Source organism: Pleurodeles waltl, chromosome 5 (assembly GCF_031143425.1).
Source record: "Pleurodeles waltl isolate 20211129_DDA chromosome 5, aPleWal1.hap1.20221129, whole genome shotgun sequence".
In the NCBI taxonomy this organism is placed as follows: Eukaryota; Metazoa; Chordata; class Amphibia; order Caudata; family Salamandridae; genus Pleurodeles; species Pleurodeles waltl.
The window spans coordinates 1,729,851,306-1,729,870,931 of NC_090444.1; the positions used below are offsets into that span (position 1 = coordinate 1,729,851,306).

At 43.3% G+C, this 19,626-nt stretch overlaps 1 protein-coding gene across 1 annotated transcript in view; it reads left to right on the forward strand.

The window, feature by feature from the left end:
- LOC138296713 (opsin-5-like) overlaps positions 1–18,791 on the forward strand; it is a 248,515-nt gene extending 229,724 nt beyond the window's left edge. Inside the window, exon 4 of the mRNA XM_069236108.1 lies at positions 14,047–18,791. Coding sequence (XP_069092209.1) covers positions 14,047–14,409 — 363 coding nt within the window. The 3' untranslated portion in view covers positions 14,410–18,791. The remainder of the gene's footprint in view (positions 1–14,046) is intronic.
- The last annotated feature ends 835 nt before the right edge of the window (positions 18,792–19,626 follow it).

The following is a 19,626-nucleotide window of genomic DNA, read 5'->3' on the forward strand; positions in this document are numbered from 1 at the left end:
TTTCAATCAGCATGGGACGGGACAAAGGGGCAGGGTGGACGGGGCAATTGCCTCACAGCGGCAAAAGGACAAAACTATTACTTCATGCAAAGGGACGAATCAAAGTTAAAGTCTCTAGGGCGAGAATTACTTAAAGTCTCTTTCTCTCGATTAGAGAAAGCATCAAAGTCTCATCGAACATCAATTGGCATCGAAGTCGGCAATAACGGGTAATGGGCTGGTAAAGGCGCATGTCCAATAATGGCTGCTTTCCTCTCGTGCACCTGGTTTAAATAGACAACAGTTCAAATCCAGTAGGGTCTTCCATTGGAGGGTTCATAGGTTGGCTTCAAATTGTCCAATCAAAAACTACAGTTCACAAGCTTCTACCTAAGCATACATTATCCTTGGAGTCGGGAACGTAAGTTGCAACATATTTTACCAATTAACTCACTTTCAGAGCGTCCATTGTCTGCACCTGCAGATTGACCTTGGAGCAAAGAAGAAGATGCCAGGCTGGCACGAAACCTTAAAGATAAGCATGTGAACGATCCCACTGGAAAAGTACAGCTTCAAGCAAGAATACACTTTTATTAGCACGTTGGAAAAACACGAGCATCTAAACCGTGAGACAGGCAACTAGGCCAAAGCCTCCACTAAAGTTATGCTAAGCTAAAACATTTCAAACAAGCAAATCATGGCACACGTTTACGATTATGTCAGATTAGTACAATTCTAATACATCACGTTATATAAAGCATGCTTATAAATGTTGGCAAACTACTCTGAGGGCACATTTGTCCCCGTACAATCTTTATTAGTTCGATTAAAGTCACACTTGATTATTGCTGCACTACGTTTAAGCGCTAATAAATGTAAAACCTTCATTTCTGCGTCATCGATCCCTCCTCTGATGACTACTTGTCATCACACAAAACCATTCCCACAAATTTTATTCCATTAAAATTCTGTCAGTTCTCTCTGCCTTTTAGTTCCCCTTGTTCTTGCTTTGTATTCTTCTGCCATTCTTTTCATCATTTTCTCTTCCTTCCTTCTTTTAATTCTTTCCATAATCATTATTATTCCCCTTTTTATTCCCCAAATTCCAAAGATGCAAATCAGTACTATTAATATTCCCTATATTATTTTTAATAATATTCCATTCCAAATGCCACCAAGCCAATTTCCCACTGACGCAATTCCCTTTCCAACTTTCTCCCACACTCCTGGTTCTTTCAATTCCTTCAAGTCTGCACTCTCTTTCGTTAAATTTGCAAGCATTGTTTTAATTTTCACACTGTTGTCTGGAATATACGTACAACAGTGACGCGCACCAAGCATTTTGCAAACGCCGCCATCCTTTGCTAAAAGAATGTCTAAGGCAAGCCTGTTTTGAAGAGTCATAGCTCTTTCTGCTGCAAGTTCAGCATCTATCAGGATTATAGCACCTGAAAACTTTGTCAACATGTTATCCACTATAGTAGACAACTTTCTTATTTTGATGGAATTCAACACAACTCCCAATGAAGGAATCATGGCTCCAAATATATCTCCTACCACAGCAGCTGCGGTCTCTCTTTTCTGGATACGATGAGATCCAGACGTCTTTGGAATCACTGATAGGTCATCCAGTTGATAAACCTTTGGGAACACTATACCCAAATAACATCTCCCCCACCATCCCTTTGGAAGACGATAATAGGCATTATGCCCACAAATGTAATATACACCCGGTATGACAGGGTCAAGTCCGTTCAGCATGAATGTCCATTTGGCCTTAAAAATAAACGTATGTTTACATTCACTCGCTCCTACAAAAATGTTGTCATAATAAGATTCACCTCGATATATACAAAATTTCCCTACATGCCAAGCATCTAAAGCTATTCTCCCTTGTGTTTTTATTGCAGCAAAGGCATAATTATCTACTGAAGTCCTCTTATGTAGCTCTTTTTCTAATTTCGCATTCATTTGTGCCCTTCTATCATCTGTGCGATCTAAAAAGCTTATTTCTACTGCTGAGAGGGAGCAGGTAAGGTTTTCCCTATGTGCGTGAGCTGTTTCAAAAGGTTGCATTGGCTCGAAAAATTCCCTCATTATTTTAGCATCCCAATCTTTAGCAATCTGGCTTAGCTGCGTGATTATAGGAACATATGCAAAAGTAACATCATAATTTGAGAAAAAATACTGTATGTTAGTTTGACCATAAAATCTAGAAGTTACTATACTACATGTAATCCCATATGTAAGAGGCATGTGGTGATAAGTCACCCCTTCCGTTACCGATGTCGGTATCTGTGTACACACATAACAATCTTTCGCATCCATAGTCTCAACATATTCTGTTAGCAAGCAATAGAAAACATTATACGAAAGCTCTTTCTTATCATGCAAGTGTCTTTCATCTAATTCTAGTCTTTTCAGTGCGGTTAGTTCAGTGACAGCAATAGGAGCAAAAGTAGAAGCATCAATTTTCTCATTCTCACCCTTACCACGCATTCCAAGCACTATTGCCATTATTATTAGTACACATGCAGTTATCAAGCCTATACACGCATATTTACAATATTTCATTCTACTGTTTTGTGTCATGATCGGTATAGAATCAGAGAGCTAGAAGCACCTAAAAAAGGAAACAATTTAGCAATTCAGTTACAAAGCTGAACGAGCGCAATGTTCACACAGTTTTCTTCAGGAGCCAAGTCACTTATCGGTTAGCAGCATTTGTCTCAATTCGGCAATAACTCAGTCTCTTTTTTTTTTTTTTTTTTTTTTTTTTCAAAGTTCAATAACTCACTCTCTCTTTTTTTTTTTTTTTTCAGTTAGCAACGTCGTCTCAAATCGGGTTTAAGAGTCAATCAGGTTTTCAAAGTCTTATCAAGTTAGCAAATGTCTCATCCGGTTTAGCAATGTCTCAGCTGGTTGTATCACGTTATATTATAGCAAGCAATGTCATTTACCAGCTTTTCAATCAACAGTGTCCATAAAACTTTTCTTTTCTATTGGTATCTCTTCTTCTTCGTTCTCGAGGCTAAGAGATACAAATTCGTCAGTCCAATCGTCATTGACTACATATGCCCATTCTGGACCGGAATATCTCCTGTTTGGTATCCTTTTCCTTTTCAGTTTTGCCTCTCTCTTTGATTCTGCCTCACTGGTACTTTCCTCTTTGGTCAAGTCTTTTTCTTCACTTGATGTCGGTACCACGACAGACACTTCCTTTCTTTTCTCTTTCACTCTTGGCCCTTCACTGTCGTTCAACGTTTCTCTCGTTCTTACTTTTACTGGTGATATACTAGGTCTTTTCTTTGCACTGTGTCCACTTGATGGACCTGCGATCTCCCCTGAAGAAGTTTGAACAGTTTCGTTCTGTTTTGCCTTGTCCCCTCCTTCTGGGAAGTCAATCAGGTTTTCCTTTTCTTTTTCTGTACCGTGGGCTTCTGGGAAAGCCCTCCTCTGATCAGGCTCTCCTGCTTCTTCACCTCTTTCGAGCCCTTTGTCACCGTTACTTTCGTCAGGCTCTTTGTCACTTTCAGTTGCTTCAGGCTCTTGGTTACCTTCAGCTGCTTCAGGCTCTTGGTTACCTTCAGCTGCTTCAGGCTCTTTGTTACCTTCAGCTTCTTCGTCGCTGTCTGAGGTTTCTCCTTGGTCTTCCCCAAGTGAATCGGCTGTTTCGTCCTCAGACAATATTTCTCTCTCCTCTATTTCTGCCTGTTCGCTTCTAGTTCTGTTTTGCTCTGTCTCCGCGCTCGGCACTTTGTTATCAGGAACTGGCAGTTTCAGCGCTTCAACTTCCTCATCTGTGGGACACAACACTTTCTTTGTGTGACTGGCGTGAATCCAGTTGGGAACTCCTGCACACTTCACAGCGGTAGTGGTCGTCAGGATCACTTGGAAAGGGCCTTTCCAACGGGGTTCCAAACACGACTTTCTCACGTGCTTCTTTACCACGACCCAGTCACCTGCTTTCAGTGTGTGTCCTGGACCTTGGATCAGTGGCAAGGTGGTTGCTTCCACCTGGTGAGAGAAAGAGCGAACCACGTCAGCCAGACCTTTGCAGTAGTCTAACACCATATCATCTGTAATATTCAAAAGCGCGTTTGCGGGAACTGCAGGAAGTCTCATGGCCCTGCCCATGAGAATTTTGTGCGGGGACAATCCAGTCTTTCTGTCAGGGGTGTTTCTCATTGACATTAACACCAAAGGCAATGCGTCAGGCCATTTCAAATTTGTCGATGCACATATTTTCGCCATTCTTGATTTCAGTGTACCATTCATTTGCTCCACCAGTCCTGAGGCTTCTGGGCGATAGCTACAATGCAGTTTTTGCTCAATGTTCAGCGCTGCGCAAAGTAACTTTATCACCTCGTTATTGAAGTGACTTCCCCTATCTGATTCTAAAGAGATCGGGAATCCGAAACGTGGTATCAACTCCCTCAACAATAGTTTTGCAACTGTAAGGCTGTCATTTCTACGTGTGGGGTATGCTTCAATCCAGTGACTAAAAATGCACACAATCACCAACACATACTTCAGACCTCCATGCACAGGCATCTCAATAAAGTCCATCTGCATTCTGCTGAACGGGCCGCCGGCCCTACCGATGTGGCTCACGTTCACAACCGTTCCCTTTCCTGGGTTCATCTGCTGACAAATGACACATCGATGGCAGACTGCTTCTGCAACTTGACGGAATCTGGGGTTAAACCAATCAGTTTTGAACAATCTTATCATGGCATCTCTCCCTAGGTGAGCTTGCCCATGATAGAACCGCGCTAGCTGCGATAAGAGACAATTTGGTAAGACAAATTTTCCCTCATTTGAAACCCATAACTCATCTGGTCTCTTTGTGCATTGTGCCTTAATCCAGGAAACTCTTTCATCCTCCCTGACGCTATTCTGTAATGCTTTTAGTTCATCCATTGTATCCACGACCTTCAAGGCGAATGCTTCAGCTGATTCGAGCTCTAGCTCATTTATCGAATTCCATTCATCCCTGAGCAATATACAGTTCAAGGCACAAAATCTTGCGACTTGATCCGCATATGCATTTCCCAAGGAAACATAGTCCTGTCCTTTTGTATGAGCACTACACTTTACCACTGCAATTTCGGCTGGCATTTGAATGGCGTGTAACAATTCCCTTATTCTCTCCCCGTTTTTCACTGGGGACCCTGAAGAAGTCAGGAAACCTCTCTGTGACCATAGTTGCCCAAAGTCGTGCACAATTCCAAACCCGTACTGACTATCTGTGTAAATGGTGACCTTCATCAATGCAGACAGTTGACATGCTCTTGTAAGGGCTACAAGCTCTGCTACTTGTGCAGAATAGACTCCTTGAAGCCAGGATGCTTCCAAGACACCTGTTACAGTACATACAGCATATCCTGCTTTCAATATTCCCAATGCATCTCTTAAACATGACCCATCAACAAAAACAATTTGGTCATTTTCATCAAGCTTAGTATCTTTGATGTCAGGTCGGGGTTTTGTGCAAAATTCAGTCACCTGAAGGCAGTCATGCTCGACGTCTTCAGCGTTCTCAATTTCAGCATTTTCACCAGGAAGCAAGGTTGCTGGATTCAACGTAGTGCACCTTTTCAGCTGCACATTCGGTGAGCCCAGAATTATTGTTTCATACCTTGTGAGTCTTGCTCCAGTCATGTGTTGCGTTCGGGAGCGGGTCAAAAGTATCTCAACTGAGTGAGGGACCATGACTGTTAATGGGTGTCCCATCACTATTCCTTCACTCTGAGTGAGGCTGATACCAACTGCTGCTACGGCGCGCAAACACCCTGGAAATGCTGCTGCGACCGGATCCAAAGTAGCTGAAAAATACGCTACTGGTCTGTTTACGCCACCATGGGCTTGGGTCAAGACAGACAAAGAACATGCATCACGTTCATGACAAAACAATGTGAAAGGCTTTGTGTAATCAGGCATACCTAAAGCTGGAGCCCTGCACATGCATTCTTTCAACTCAATGAAAGCATCCATTTCATCTCCTTTCAGCTCAATTTCATCCAATGCATCCTTCTGGGTCAGTTTCAGTAAAGGCTTTGCTAGAGTTGAGAAGTTGGGAATCCACTGGCGACAGTAGCTCACCATTCCCAAAAACTTCCTCACCTCCCTCCTCGTCTTCGGTGGACTCATTTGAAGTACACTTGTTATTCTTTCCTTCATTATTCTCCGTGACCCTTTCTCTATTTGGTGACCCAAGTATTTCACTTTCTTCTGACAGAACTGCAGCTTTGAAGGAGACACCTTGTGTCCATTCCTTCCCAAATGGTTCATTAGGGCAATGGTGTCGGCTGTGCAGCCATTTTCTGTCTTAGAGGCAATCAGTAAGTCATCGATGTACTGTACTAGGATTGACTCGAATGGCAGTTCTAACGCTTCCAAGTCTTTCTTTAGAATCTGATTGAAAATTGACGGTGACTCAGAAAACCCTTGGGGAATTCGACACCAACTGTAAACTCTGTCTATGAATTTGAAACAAAAGAGAAATTGGCTATCCTCATGAAGAGGCACCGAAAAGAATGCTTGTGACAAGTCGATGACTGAGAACCACTCAGCATCGCAAGGGACTTGAAACATTATCACAGCTGGATTCGGTACTACAGGGCAGCATTTGACTATGATGTCATTTATTTTCCTCAAGTCCTGCATAATTCGGACCTTTCCACTCGGCTTTATTAGTCCCATGATTGGTGAATTACATGGACTGCTTAACACTTCTTTCAGTACTCCCTGCTTTACAAACTCGTCAATCAGTTGGGCGACTTTCATGAGGGTGTCTTGTGCCATGTGGTATTGTGGGGTCTGGGGAAAAGTTACATTGGGTTTTACTGTCACTTTCACTGGTTCCACTCCTTTCACCAATCCCACCTCTTTTCCTGTCATATCCCAAACTTCTTTTCCGACTGTTTCCCGTAATTCAGCTGGAATATCTTCTTCAGTTATCATCGGAAGAAGGTTAATCAGAGGATATTTTTCATCGACAATTTCCATCTCGTCCCCTTCTACACTGTCCTCTTCTTCCCCATCACTGCTCGTCTGAATTCTAATTCCATCGTACGAACACATAATCGAACATCCCAATTTGCACAATAGGTCTCTCCCTAACAGTGCTATCGGGCTTGAGTCACATACCACAAAATTATGTAACCCTTGATAGTTACCAATTCTGACTGGTATTGGATCTGTGATTGGGTTTGTCAGGTATCTGTTTGCTACCCCCACCACCTGAACTGTTCTCCCTGAGAGGGGCAAATTTGGTACTTCAATGCTCCTAACAGTCGAACGTGTGGCTTCTGTGTCAACCAAGAATGAAACACGATGACCCATAACTCTTCCCTCCACATACGGACCCTTTTGATCAACTTCCAAGGATGCTGCAAGCACACAATTTCCCTCCTCATCTGAACTTTCACTCTCCCATACATCGTTTATTCCATTCTCACTGTGTAATGGGAACTGTTGCACTGTGCCATTTGTACTCATCACCTGATTCGAGACCTGTGGAGGAACCATCACTTGCTGCTGACCCATTGGTGCCAAAGGTATTTGCATTTGCTGATTAGGTACCATTGGTAACTGCTGTTGCATTGGCTGCATTTGCGTCATCTGCATACGGGGCATCTGCATCTGCTGCGGCTGCATGGGCTGTAATCCCTGCAGCTGATTTATGGTCTGAAAATTTGGGTTTGGACCTCTCATTTTCGGTCCCCTCATTGTCTGGAATGCAATGACATCATTGTTTTGCTGACCAACACCTGTACCTTCCTGCACCATCATCGGGCACTCGCGTTTCCAATGTCCGACGATCCCGCACACGTGACACGGCATCACCTTTTTCATTGCCTGCACACCATTCGGAATCACAACAGTGTTCAAATCCGGACCATTACTCCCGAAACCTCCTCTGCCTCTGCCTCTCGCCTGTGGCTGAAACACCATATTTCCCTGCGGCTGCAGCTGCGGTACCTGCTGTTGGAACCCTTGCAACCCTTGCAACCCTGTCTGAGCTGCTTTAAGTTGCATCACCATCACTTTCTCTTTCAACCTTTTCTGTTTCACCTCAATTTCGTCGCTACAGTATTTCGCATAATTCAACACCTCATCAATAGGTTTCGACTGCCAACAAATCAAATGCGTCTTTATCATCTGACTTATCTCTGGTCTCAACCCTTCCACAAATCTAAACACAAAATGAAGCATGTCCTTCGCCTCTATTGTTTCCGTGCCACTGTAGTTCTTGAACGCCTTCAACAACCTCTCATAGTAACCATGAATTGACTCTTTAGCCTCTTGGGCAGTCCGATCAATCTTCTGCCAATCCACATTTTTCGCGGCAACCTTCGTCTTCAAATGCTCAATCACCTTATAGTACAAGCTCATCACCATAGGTGATGGTGCACCCGTATCCCTGTCTCTCTCTGGTTCACTTGTCGGCCAACCTACAGCCCTTTCGCATTCTTCCCACAAATCTGCCGGAACCACAATCTCAAAGAGGGTGTTCAGGTCTTCCCAAAGACATTTTGCAAGCTTCACAAACCTATCAGTTTGTTGATACCATTCAATCGGTTTCTCTCTCAGTTTGGGAAAATCATCCGTGAAAGACTGAATGTCGCTTCTGTGCCACGGTACATGTATTAATTTTCCCCCTGCTGTCTCCCTCATTGGTAACATGGCTATTGCATCACTACTCTGCGGTCTTTTCTCGTTGTGCTCTGGGACACTGTCTTTCTTCTTCTCCTTTTTCTTTGCCCACCTGCTCTCCCATTTGTCTAGGCACCTCCACACTTGTGCACTCTGCAGCAATTCTCTAAGGTGCGTTTTCATGCCTGCTGACCTCATGTGTTCAAAGTCTGTGGTCCCGAAATCCAATCTATAGCTCTTGCTCAAGTGTTTTGTCTTGTCTATCTCAACCCCATTTTTGTCAGCTATTTCTTGCAACCTTCTGTGTACCTTGTTCACTTCTCTCGTAATCCTGGGACATAGATACCTCAGCTCTTCTTCCGAGTAGGACTCTAACCTATTCACACCCATAGTCCCTTCTACCAATTCTTCTGCTTCCATGTTCAACCTTACCCTATTCAGGTAGTCTTCTCCCTTCCCACTGGCTGAGCTTTGTGTGGAATTCAGACTGTTGAACCACTGTGTTAGCTGTTGCGCATTCAATCCCATCAGTGTAGCGTTCACATCGACTGCCATTGATGGTTGCGGCAACTTTTCAGTGTTCGATGATAGCGGTATCATCAGTGGGGGACTCGACCTCACCACTGTTGACTGAGCACATATGGGACTAAACTCCATCAGGGACCCAGATCCAGTTGGCTGAGTCACTATCGGAGTTGTCTCTGGAGTGTTTTCTATGCACCTCCTTTCTATCCCACTCTGTACCACTAATCCTTGACTGCTCGTACCTGAGTTAGGCTGACTGTACAAAGGTACCGGTGGACCTACAGTAATGGGTAGGGATATCGCATCTGGGTTCTGTCCATTCCCCATGCTCTGAGGCATGTTCATTCCCACACTATGGGTCATCATTGCCGGCCTGCCCATCTGACTCCCCGTCATCTGAGCATGTGTGATTCCCCCCTGCATCTGCTTTTGAGGCATCAAAAACTGGGTTGATTCAGCTTGTGCCAATGTTGGGCTGTGACCATTCTGTACTCCCATTACTGTTGGATCTAGAATCATTCCCGTACCGTTGTCACTGCTGTAGTACCTTGGGACCTGCGGCTGATAATTTTCTGCTGTTTTCAATATAGGCACATCTGGATATATTCTCCTAACCTGCGGTATCTGCGGGGTGAACAGTAAACTCGGGTCCTTATATCCCGATGGCGTTTCTGAATTCGGAGTTTCATCATTCTGTACCGGTGCCGGAGGGGCAGAACTGGTACTTGGACCTTGTCCACTCTCTGCATAAGGTGGTGGATGGTCATTCAGTAATTGCATGATGAACTCCTCATCCTCTAACTCGTCTTCCTCTCTATCTTTGGAACACCTCCTGTCTGTCTTACAAGTAGCTTTCTTACCTGTCGCCTCTTCTTCTTTTGAAATTGCGGGAAACAATTTTATCCCCTGCAATATATCTGACCTCCACACCTTCTGTGCATTGTCCCACCTAGCGTCCGCTAGTGTCTTTTCTACCTTCCTTATCCTGGTCTCGAACTTCTTCTGCTGTTGCTGTCTGGCCATTAGTTCCCAAATCGCTAGAGCCTCAAACTGTGCTGGCCTCGGAGGTACCTTCATGTCGTACATCGCGAATCTCAAATTCTCTAGGATCCTTATATTGAATGTCCCATGGATCGGGAACGCTACGCTCCCATGTTTCTCTGTCAGCTTGTGCCATTGCTTTAGCCAAAGGCACGGTGCTACCCCCTTTTCCTCCATAACAATGTAAGCTGGTGTACCTTCAGGTGGCGTCTCCTCTCCTACGCTCGCTTTAATGTAAGACTCCCCCTTCATCGCACTCTTTAATGCTTTCAAAAATTTCATTTTCTCGACTTTTATTTCACAAAATTTGTAATCAATAAGTGACTTTAATTCCCGGAATACTCTTCGCTTGCCTTTCCCCTTCCAATCGAGCCCCACGGACTGCGTCCAATCCGTGCGCGACCCTTCTCTGCAACCAACCTATCCCAGCGCGGCTCCTAGTGACGTCACACTCACACACACTGCGGCTGACAAAGCCTCGCGGCTTATCCTCCTTCACTCAGCTCCTCTCGTAACAACTTCTAGCATGTATCGCGAGCAACCAAATAATAATAAAACAGATCTGTCGGTTTACTACAGGAAGGGTAACACAATCGCTTCAGGACCTTAGGGATTTTTCACTAGCCTCGGCAGTTATTCCATCTTTCTCGGTCCCCACTTTCGCAAGCAAATCTGACCCGCAGATTCTGCTCTCAACTTGTCAATGATCTATTCTAGTGCACTTAGAATTTGTCAAAGCCCGAAGTCGAAGTTTCTTTCACTCCCTTAACACACGTACCGACTCGTTGACCACGCCCGGTCAACCTATTAAACCGACCAGACCACAACATAAAACAAGTGTCTCATACACTTTTCAACATACTCCGGAGTCTCTTGACCTCGCAGGGCCCGTCTCAACAACAACAACCACGTGGACCTTTTTCTGCACAAAGCGCCACATGCACATGAAGTTCGACGACTTCCCTACTCTCACACTCGGAGTCGCACCTCCGCTATTTTCTATGAAGTTCGACGACTTCTCTACTCCTACACCCGGAGTCGCACCTCCGCTATTCTCTAAAATCCTCGCAACCTTTTCACACAATCTGCGGCAATAAGCTGTGCAAGCGCAAAATCCTAACTTCACTCATACCGTCACTAGTACCGCCAACGCCGATTCCACACCTCCATTCTCTCCATTCGCAAGCTCCGAGATCCCGGGAAAGTCGCGGGGGACTTAGCCCATCATCATTCTCTCAATCTGTTTTACCCAAGAAAAATCTAATTCAAACTTGTCGAGTGGGGTCCCAAAGGGCGAAACCGTTAATTCAACACCATATACTTTAAGAGTGAGGGGTCCCAAAGGGCGAAACCGTCCTCTGCTACCATCTACTGATAGAGCGTTACGGACCTAATAAATTACCTGTATCTGAACGCTCTTGGGTCGATGAATCTTTTGACCAAGTGGGGCTCTCCTCACTCGAGAGTAATCAATTTAAACAAATCAATAATCAATAACGAACATAAGCAATACCCTGATCAACATAACACTTCACAATTAATCCAGAATACATTTCGACGAAACCATGACCTTTCGGTCATGAATAACCACACCAGTTTATTGCAAAGTTAGTGAATTTATTTCCCTATATTAACAAAGCTAGCACAATATAAACATGTCTCAACACCAAATGATATATGTAGATGAACATTAATAGCTGTCCATAACGACGAAACAGATGCAATCTATGCAGCATTTGAATAATAATGCATTCGATAATAGCAATGCAAACCACTAAAACTATAATCTGTAATGAGCTAATAGCATACATTGGTCAGCGTAACAAGGTCTCAAATTGCATCGTGCGACAGATGAATCCTCATCTATCCTCAAATTAGCATCGGCATGTGGGACTTCATGCAAAAACAATTTAGTAACATTAATTTGGAAAACTCCTAACTAGGGCTCTTATCAAAAATCAGCAGTTGGTTACCTAAAAAGAACACAATGCAATTGTACAATTTCCTTTCATATTTACCAAATCCAATCAGCATTCAAGGAAGTCTTCGTCTCACAGGTACCGGTTTCAATCAGCATGGGACGGGACAAAGGGGCAGGGTGGACGGGGCAATTGCCTCACAGCGGCAAAAGGACAAAACTATTACTTCATGCAAAGGGACGAATCAAAGTTAAAGTCTCTAGGGCGAGAATTACTTAAAGTCTCTTTCTCTCGATTAGAGAAAGCATCAAAGTCTCATCGAACATCAATTGGCATCGAAGTCGGCAATAACGGGTAATGGGCTGGTAAAGGCGCATGTCCAATAATGGCTGCTTTCCTCTCGTGCACCTGGTTTAAATAGACAACAGTTCAAATCCAGTAGGGTCTTCCATTGGAGGGTTCATAGGTTGGCTTCAAATTGTCCAATCAAAAACTACAGTTCACAAGCTTCTACCTAAGCATACATTATCCTTGGAGTCGGGAACGTAAGTTGCAACATATTTTACCAATTAACTCACTTTCAGAGCGTCCATTGTCTGCACCTGCAGATTGACCTTGGAGCAAAGAAGAAGATGCCAGGCTGGCACGAAACCTTAAAGATAAGCATGTGAACGATCCCACTGGAAAAGTACAGCTTCAAGCAAGAATACACTTTTATTAGCACGTTGGAAAAACACGAGCATCTAAACCGTGAGACAGGCAACTAGGCCAAAGCCTCCACTAAAGTTATGCTAAGCTAAAACATTTCAAACAAGCAAATCATGGCACACGTTTACGATTATGTCAGATTAGTACAATTCTAATACATCATGTTATATAAAGCACGCTTATAAATGTTGGCAAACTACTCTGAGGGCACATTTGTCCCCGTACAATCTTTATTAGTTCGATTAAAGTCACACTTGATTATTGCTGCACTACGTTTAAGCGCTAATAAATGTAAAACCTTCATTTCTGCGTCATCACACTGTATTCTGAAAATACGGTGCATTCCTGCTCTTTCACATTGGCGTAGGCCTGAGCAGCAAGAAACCTTGCAGCGCTGGCCTATGCCAATCTGTTGTAAATATGCCCCTAAAACTTCAGTGTCTCCATTCAATGCCATTGCTATAGATGTGGAGATCATTTTGTGTGCAAGAGAAAATAAACTGAAAAAGGACTAATGATACTACGGCCCCAATTTAAGAAGCTCTAGCTCCATATTAGCTTCATATTTTATGCTAATGTGGCATTAGGCTTCAGAAATTTGCAGCGCCATACTTACAAAGTGGTGCAATGCATGCATTGCACCATTTTCTAAACCTTTGCACCACATTATGCATACGCCATGAATTAGGTATGTTAGGGGGACTGCAAAAGTGGCGCATTGGCATCTAAGAGATTCCACTGCGTCATTTTTTGCAGCTCCATTTAACACCTGCGCAGAGCAGGTGTTAAAAGTGGGCATGCCATTGGTTACAATGGGCCCCTATGTACTGTTCAGGGTTAGCGCCACCTTGAACAATACAACAATAGGGTAAAAAATGTTGACGCTATCGCCCCCTACCCTGAGCCATGGTGCGCCATATTTTGAATATGGCGCACACAAGGTGGCGGAAGGGGGGGCAAGAAAAGTGATGCTGCACTGGGCGCAGCGCCACTTTTCTTAAATCTGCCCCTATGTTCACTCCCATTGGTTCTCATCAAAATCGCAACCTGACTATCTCAATCCCTGTGTACCTTCACCGTCAATGAGGATTGTCAGAATCCACCATGCCTTCTACCTTGCTTGCTTTCCCCTAATGATGAGAACTGTAGGTTGTCTCTGTGCAATTCATATCAAGGCAGATTAACCTAATAAATATTTTTTTTTGTATTGCAGATGGCCATATTTGTCAGTTTGGGGTTCCTGAGCTCATGGACACCGTACGCAGTGGTCAGTTTGTGGTCGATATTTCAGTCCAACGAGTACATCCCCCCAGTTGTCGCGCTGTTGCCATGCCTGTTTGCTAAGGCGTCGACTGCGTATAACCCATTCATTTACTACATGTTCAGCAAGGCTTTTAGGCAAGAAATTAAACAGCTCCAGTGTTGTTGTGGGTGGCAGATTCATTTTTCGCACCCTGAAAACACGGGAGAGAATCCTCCTGTCTCTGTGATATGGGCCGGAAGGGACACCGTACAGATTTCAACCGCTGGGAAATCGAACAATCAGACTGCCACAGCAACATCTTGCACTGAATGAGGGACACGTTGAATCCAATGAGTGAAATTGACTGGCAATTAATTGTTCGTGTAATGTGTGACATGTATTTAAATGTATAATAATTAGGGGCAAGTGTGACGTCACATGCACACTCAAAGTTGAATGAGAAGAGGAATCTTCCTTTACAAATCATACTGTGCACTGGTCTGCTCAATAGAAACACAGGTAAATAGAAAACTCTAATGAGAAAGGGCCGACAGACATGACAAGTAAATACATATATGAAATGCAAATATTTGAATGAGGTTTTTCTGTAGCCATGAAAAAGTAACTTCATCAGGACACACTAGTCTGGAGGGTCTACTGTATTTAAATTCTCGTAATGCACACATAAAACAAGCATTGGCGAAGCTAATAGGTCTAGCATTGGCTGACGGCCTTCTGGTTTTCTCAATGTGTGCTTTGTTTTATTAAGGTTTTTGTAAAACGTTACTGTAAGGAACTGCCAGGCCCGGGTCAATATAAAAATTAAACATTGGTTATAAGCAAAAATATGTTTTGCCTCACACAGCACACCTTGCCATAGCAGTCCCAGGTAGTGAAGAGAACTACTTAGTGTGGATGTACTGATGAAAGAACAGAATGCGGGCAATTGCAGGGAAGTTAGCCAATGGCTCTAGTGGGTTTGCCCACTGCCCCATGCTGTATGCTGTACTAGGCAGAAAGAAAATGTGAATGACACAACAGACCAATGGATGAAGAGGGCTGGCTGAAAGCCCCTATAAGACTATATATCACAAAAAATGTTGGTCAAAACATAAGATCTTGGCTAACACCAGACTTTAAAAGGCTGCCACACCATACATTTTAAGAACTTTAGTATACGCACAAGGAAATTTGCTTCCTTCGGCAATTGTTGGAAATGTTTCCATGTTGCAAACTAAATTCTTATATAGTTGCATACCATTCTGCAGTGTGTCATTTATTTATTTACATTGTATGTTGTATCATGGCACAAGCCCTCCCCGACTCCTCCCCCACCAAGTATAGGGGATTTTGGTTTCCTTACAGCAAAAGACCTGTGGGAACAGCAGGGTGAAATATGAAAACAACATTCACAGCCAAAACGAAAACAAGAAAACAGCCAACTATTTTGCATTTTATGTACTAATGTTTGATTACATGCTGTAAAAAAAAGCCAAAGATTATTCTAATGTATTTTTTATGATGACATCTGTTATAAGTGATTCTTAGCTCCAGTGCTTGTAATAGAAATAGGAATTTGCTATCTCAAAGTTCCGGTTTATTACCGGAAGGTACCGGTATTCGCCAATTAAAAGTATTGTATCTGTGCTGAGAAGTGTCAGCCCACTCTTCAAAGTAAAGTGCAGGGCCTGAGTACCGGGAGGTACCGGCACATGTGAAGGGCTGAGTCCACGTCCGAAGAGAGCTGCTGAGCTTGAATTGTGGTCCTGGAATTGTTATGTTAATGTAATTTATTATGGTGCACAAATCACCCTCGAAGAGGTATCTCGGGGAATTGAAGAATATTGAACTGAATAATCATTCATTTACTTTATGGCTGAGAGACTGAGGTCGACAAATTAGTATCCAGTTCACAATTGCTTCAGATGTTGTTTTAAAGAAGCAACCTGGAGCCAGATTGGAAGCGACCTCGGCTATATGATCAAACCTAGAGCCCAATTCACAAAGGTAAACTTAGGACAAAAGTCTAACTTTTCTATGAGTAAAGTTAGACTTTAGGTCTAAACTTAGATTTTTGGTCTAAGTTTACCTTTGTGAATCAGCACCCCATCTTTTTGTCCCAGAAAGGAGAACACCAAAACTGTATACATGGTGGGTGACTTCGGACTGGAAGACATAACGTGTTTACCACGGAAAGGCACACAACACGTTTTATTTATGAAATATCTATAATTCATTATGTTTCCTATGTTTCCATTATGTTTCCTAAGGCTTCTCTTTATCAGGTTCACTTTAAGAGAAGGTGAAGATGGCTGGCACAAACAGTCATGGTGTAACACCTACCCTAGTCTACACCAAATGTAAAAAAATAGACTGATATATCTCAGGAAAACACTTTAAAAAATATTTTTAAGAATAGTTGTTAGATCTATCACTATTAATTCATATGACCCACATATGGACAATGAACAATGTTAGGATTTCAGTGTTCATTATCATTGTTAAAGCGTTTCGATTTACGATCAATTGGAAGGCACTTTCACTCTTGCTAAGCACAAAGGTGAAGGTTTTGATCAAACAGATTTTTCATGCATTCACAAAAAAAAGATATAAGTTGTTTAGCAATGTGTGTTTTCATTTGACTTTTTTGTTTATTTAGACAAGCGGACGTTGCTCTATTGAATTTATCTTACAGAATTGGAGCCCAGTTTGACCATCAGAAAGTAAACAGAGCTAATCTGAATTGTGTGTACCTTCTGTTCCTAGGTCTGTCACCTCTGAGACCAGGGGTCACAAAGGCATTGCCAAGCATATATAGGGGTAAGCTAGGGGACGCAGCTGAGACCCCAGTCGACCTATAATTGAGCAACATGGACACAGTAGGTTTAGTGGTAAATGGCAGGGGCGGCTTCTCCATAATAGCGCAGGAGTGTCACCCCCCCTCCTCAGTCCGGCAGTGACAAAATAATTTTATTATCATTTTATTTGTCACTATCTGAATGAGCCATGCTAGTCCATAGGGAGGAGGAGTGGTGGGAACTGTAAGGCGTGCATGTCTGTTTGGCCGGCCGTCTTAGGATGGACAAATCGACATGCGCACTTACATTTCTCCAACCCGGCTGTGTTACACTGCCGGGTTGGAGAAATGGCAGAGGCTCTCTGTGCCTGAGCGAGCATCAAACCAGCTCGCTCAGGCCAATCCCGGCGCTGCTTTCATGTGCTTGGTATGGCATGAGAGCAGCATCTGGATTGGGAGCCTGTGCCCCAGTCACTGCCAGGTAGAGAGGAGAAAACAGAGGCGGCCGGGATCAGGAGCGGCAGGTAAGCTTTTATATTTTTTTATTTTTAGTCCAGCCCTCACTTCTCCTGACAGTGCACCGCCCTTCTAGCCCCACCACCCTTGATTGGCGGCTGCCGCCACTGGTAAATGGATGTTTCCACTGTAGAAATTGAGCTTTTTCTCTTTAAATGCCTTGTAATGACATATACTATTCTCTATTAATAAACTACCTGGTCCAGTCCTTGTGTACAGTAAATAAATTCACATAGCCTAAGGTTAACAAATGACTTTATGCCACCAGAGACAACATGTTTTTCATCCACAATCCTTTAGTCCAACTGACATAATTGCGTGAATCGGAACTACAGGTCCCGAAATGCACTCGTTTGTTACATCCATACTCAGGATGGCCCCCCACAATGACACAAAAGTTACTTGGTAACGTTAATCCGTAGCTGGATGTTCTGTATTGTTACTGCCCCTTCCATTCCCTCTATCATGCCATTTTGTGTTTTTGTGACTGTGATACGTTTTTAGCTGTATTTCAATGTCTCAATGCTTTTCATATTATGTCCATAATAGTTGTTGCACTGCGTGTAAAAGATAATGTCATAAAGTTTAAGCTTAGGTGGCGAGACAATAAAAAATGTGAAAATGGATACACACACAGGTAAGGGTAGAAAAGGTAAACTGGAGCACACCTTAAGCACCTGAAAGTGCCTAGAAGCAGGTTTAAGGTTTCACAGTAATGCACCTTTGCATGTCTCCTCAAACTGGCAGCCAATTAGTTTCATTAAATGTCTGATAAGGCAAGGTGAGGGAGCCACAAGGTCATGTAGAGCTATATAACCATGTGTCTGGGAAACAGGAGAATCACCTGCATATTCACACCAAAGAGCCAGTTTCATTTACATCTCATTTTAATATTTCACATTAGTATGCGATAAAAAAAAAAAAAACTGGCAGCGTCAGCACTAGTCACTCTTTGAAGTCAGCATGTACGTAGCTCCGAGTGCATTCTAGATAGCCTCAGAGATGCTGGGCACCAACAAGTCACTGCAAAAGTATGTTTAAAGCGATCGTCCAAGCAGACATTTCCGCAACAGCATCCTCACAAACCGCATCACTCAATCTTACACTTGGAAGTCACAGCAGGGGAGCGCGCGGAAACAGGGAAGGCTGTGTCACAAATGGCGGAGAAGACATGCCCTTTCCGAGAGTAAAGCGTTACATGTATGTTAAAAGCTTGAGGTACACGTCATCGGACACTGTTTTTGCCCTTTACTGCAAGAGTTTTTTTTTATAGAAAATGGTATGCTGCGTCTTTATAAATTGATGGACTTTATTAAACATGAAATATATGTGAATCAGATGGGTGCGAGAACGTCATGTACATACAAAACAGAGTAGAATGTCAATAAAAAAAAATCGTCGTAAAATTGTTTTTTTTCTTCTATTATTTGAATGTAGTAATTAGATGCCATTATTTATTGGTTTCTGTTAATATTGGCTTTCGTTTTCCATTCCTGCCGTTGTTACCCTGAAGGGAGCTTTCCTAGCACATATGTTTGTTCCAGATCAGTGTTTAATTTGGGCTTGTTGTTTCCGGTGCGGGGCAGCACTTATTTTTCTGCCTCAAGCATTTACTGAGAGCAAAACACACATATGGGAAATACTGCGGAAGAGAAAAACGAAAAGGCGTCAAAATCGGAGAAAGCAGAAAGCTGCAAGAGTGAGCTGAAGAGCCAGGAAAGGGCTGTAAATGGATTGAAAAGGCCCGAGATGGCTTCAGGATTACGCTATCTCAGTATTCCGTGTTCGCACATTTAATTGCAGCAGCCGCGTGTTTAAGAGGGCGGCTTTGGGCACTGGCACTTACTTACAAATTAAGCACTGCTCCAGATAAACCCTGTGGCTGATTTGTACCCTGGGGTGAATGCAGCACCTGTGTGCTTTACATTTGCTCTACTGCCGGAAGTGGAGTGCCGCCACCCACATTTTAGTCTTAAAAGAAAAGTAAACAAGATTGGTGGTGCTAGTGGGGGTCAGGCAAGGGCCGTCTGACCATCTTCTCAGTGTTGAAGCCTGAACCCTACATGATTTCCAACTACGGTGGCCGCCTCGCTCCAGGTCATTCCGAACACTATCACGAAAACTGACATTTTCACCTAAAGATCGTTGATTTCAGGTGTGCTAGTGTAACTTGGTCAATGAAAGAAGAACAAGACTGCAACACCCATATGGCACTAGTCCATCACACAAGTCCAGGA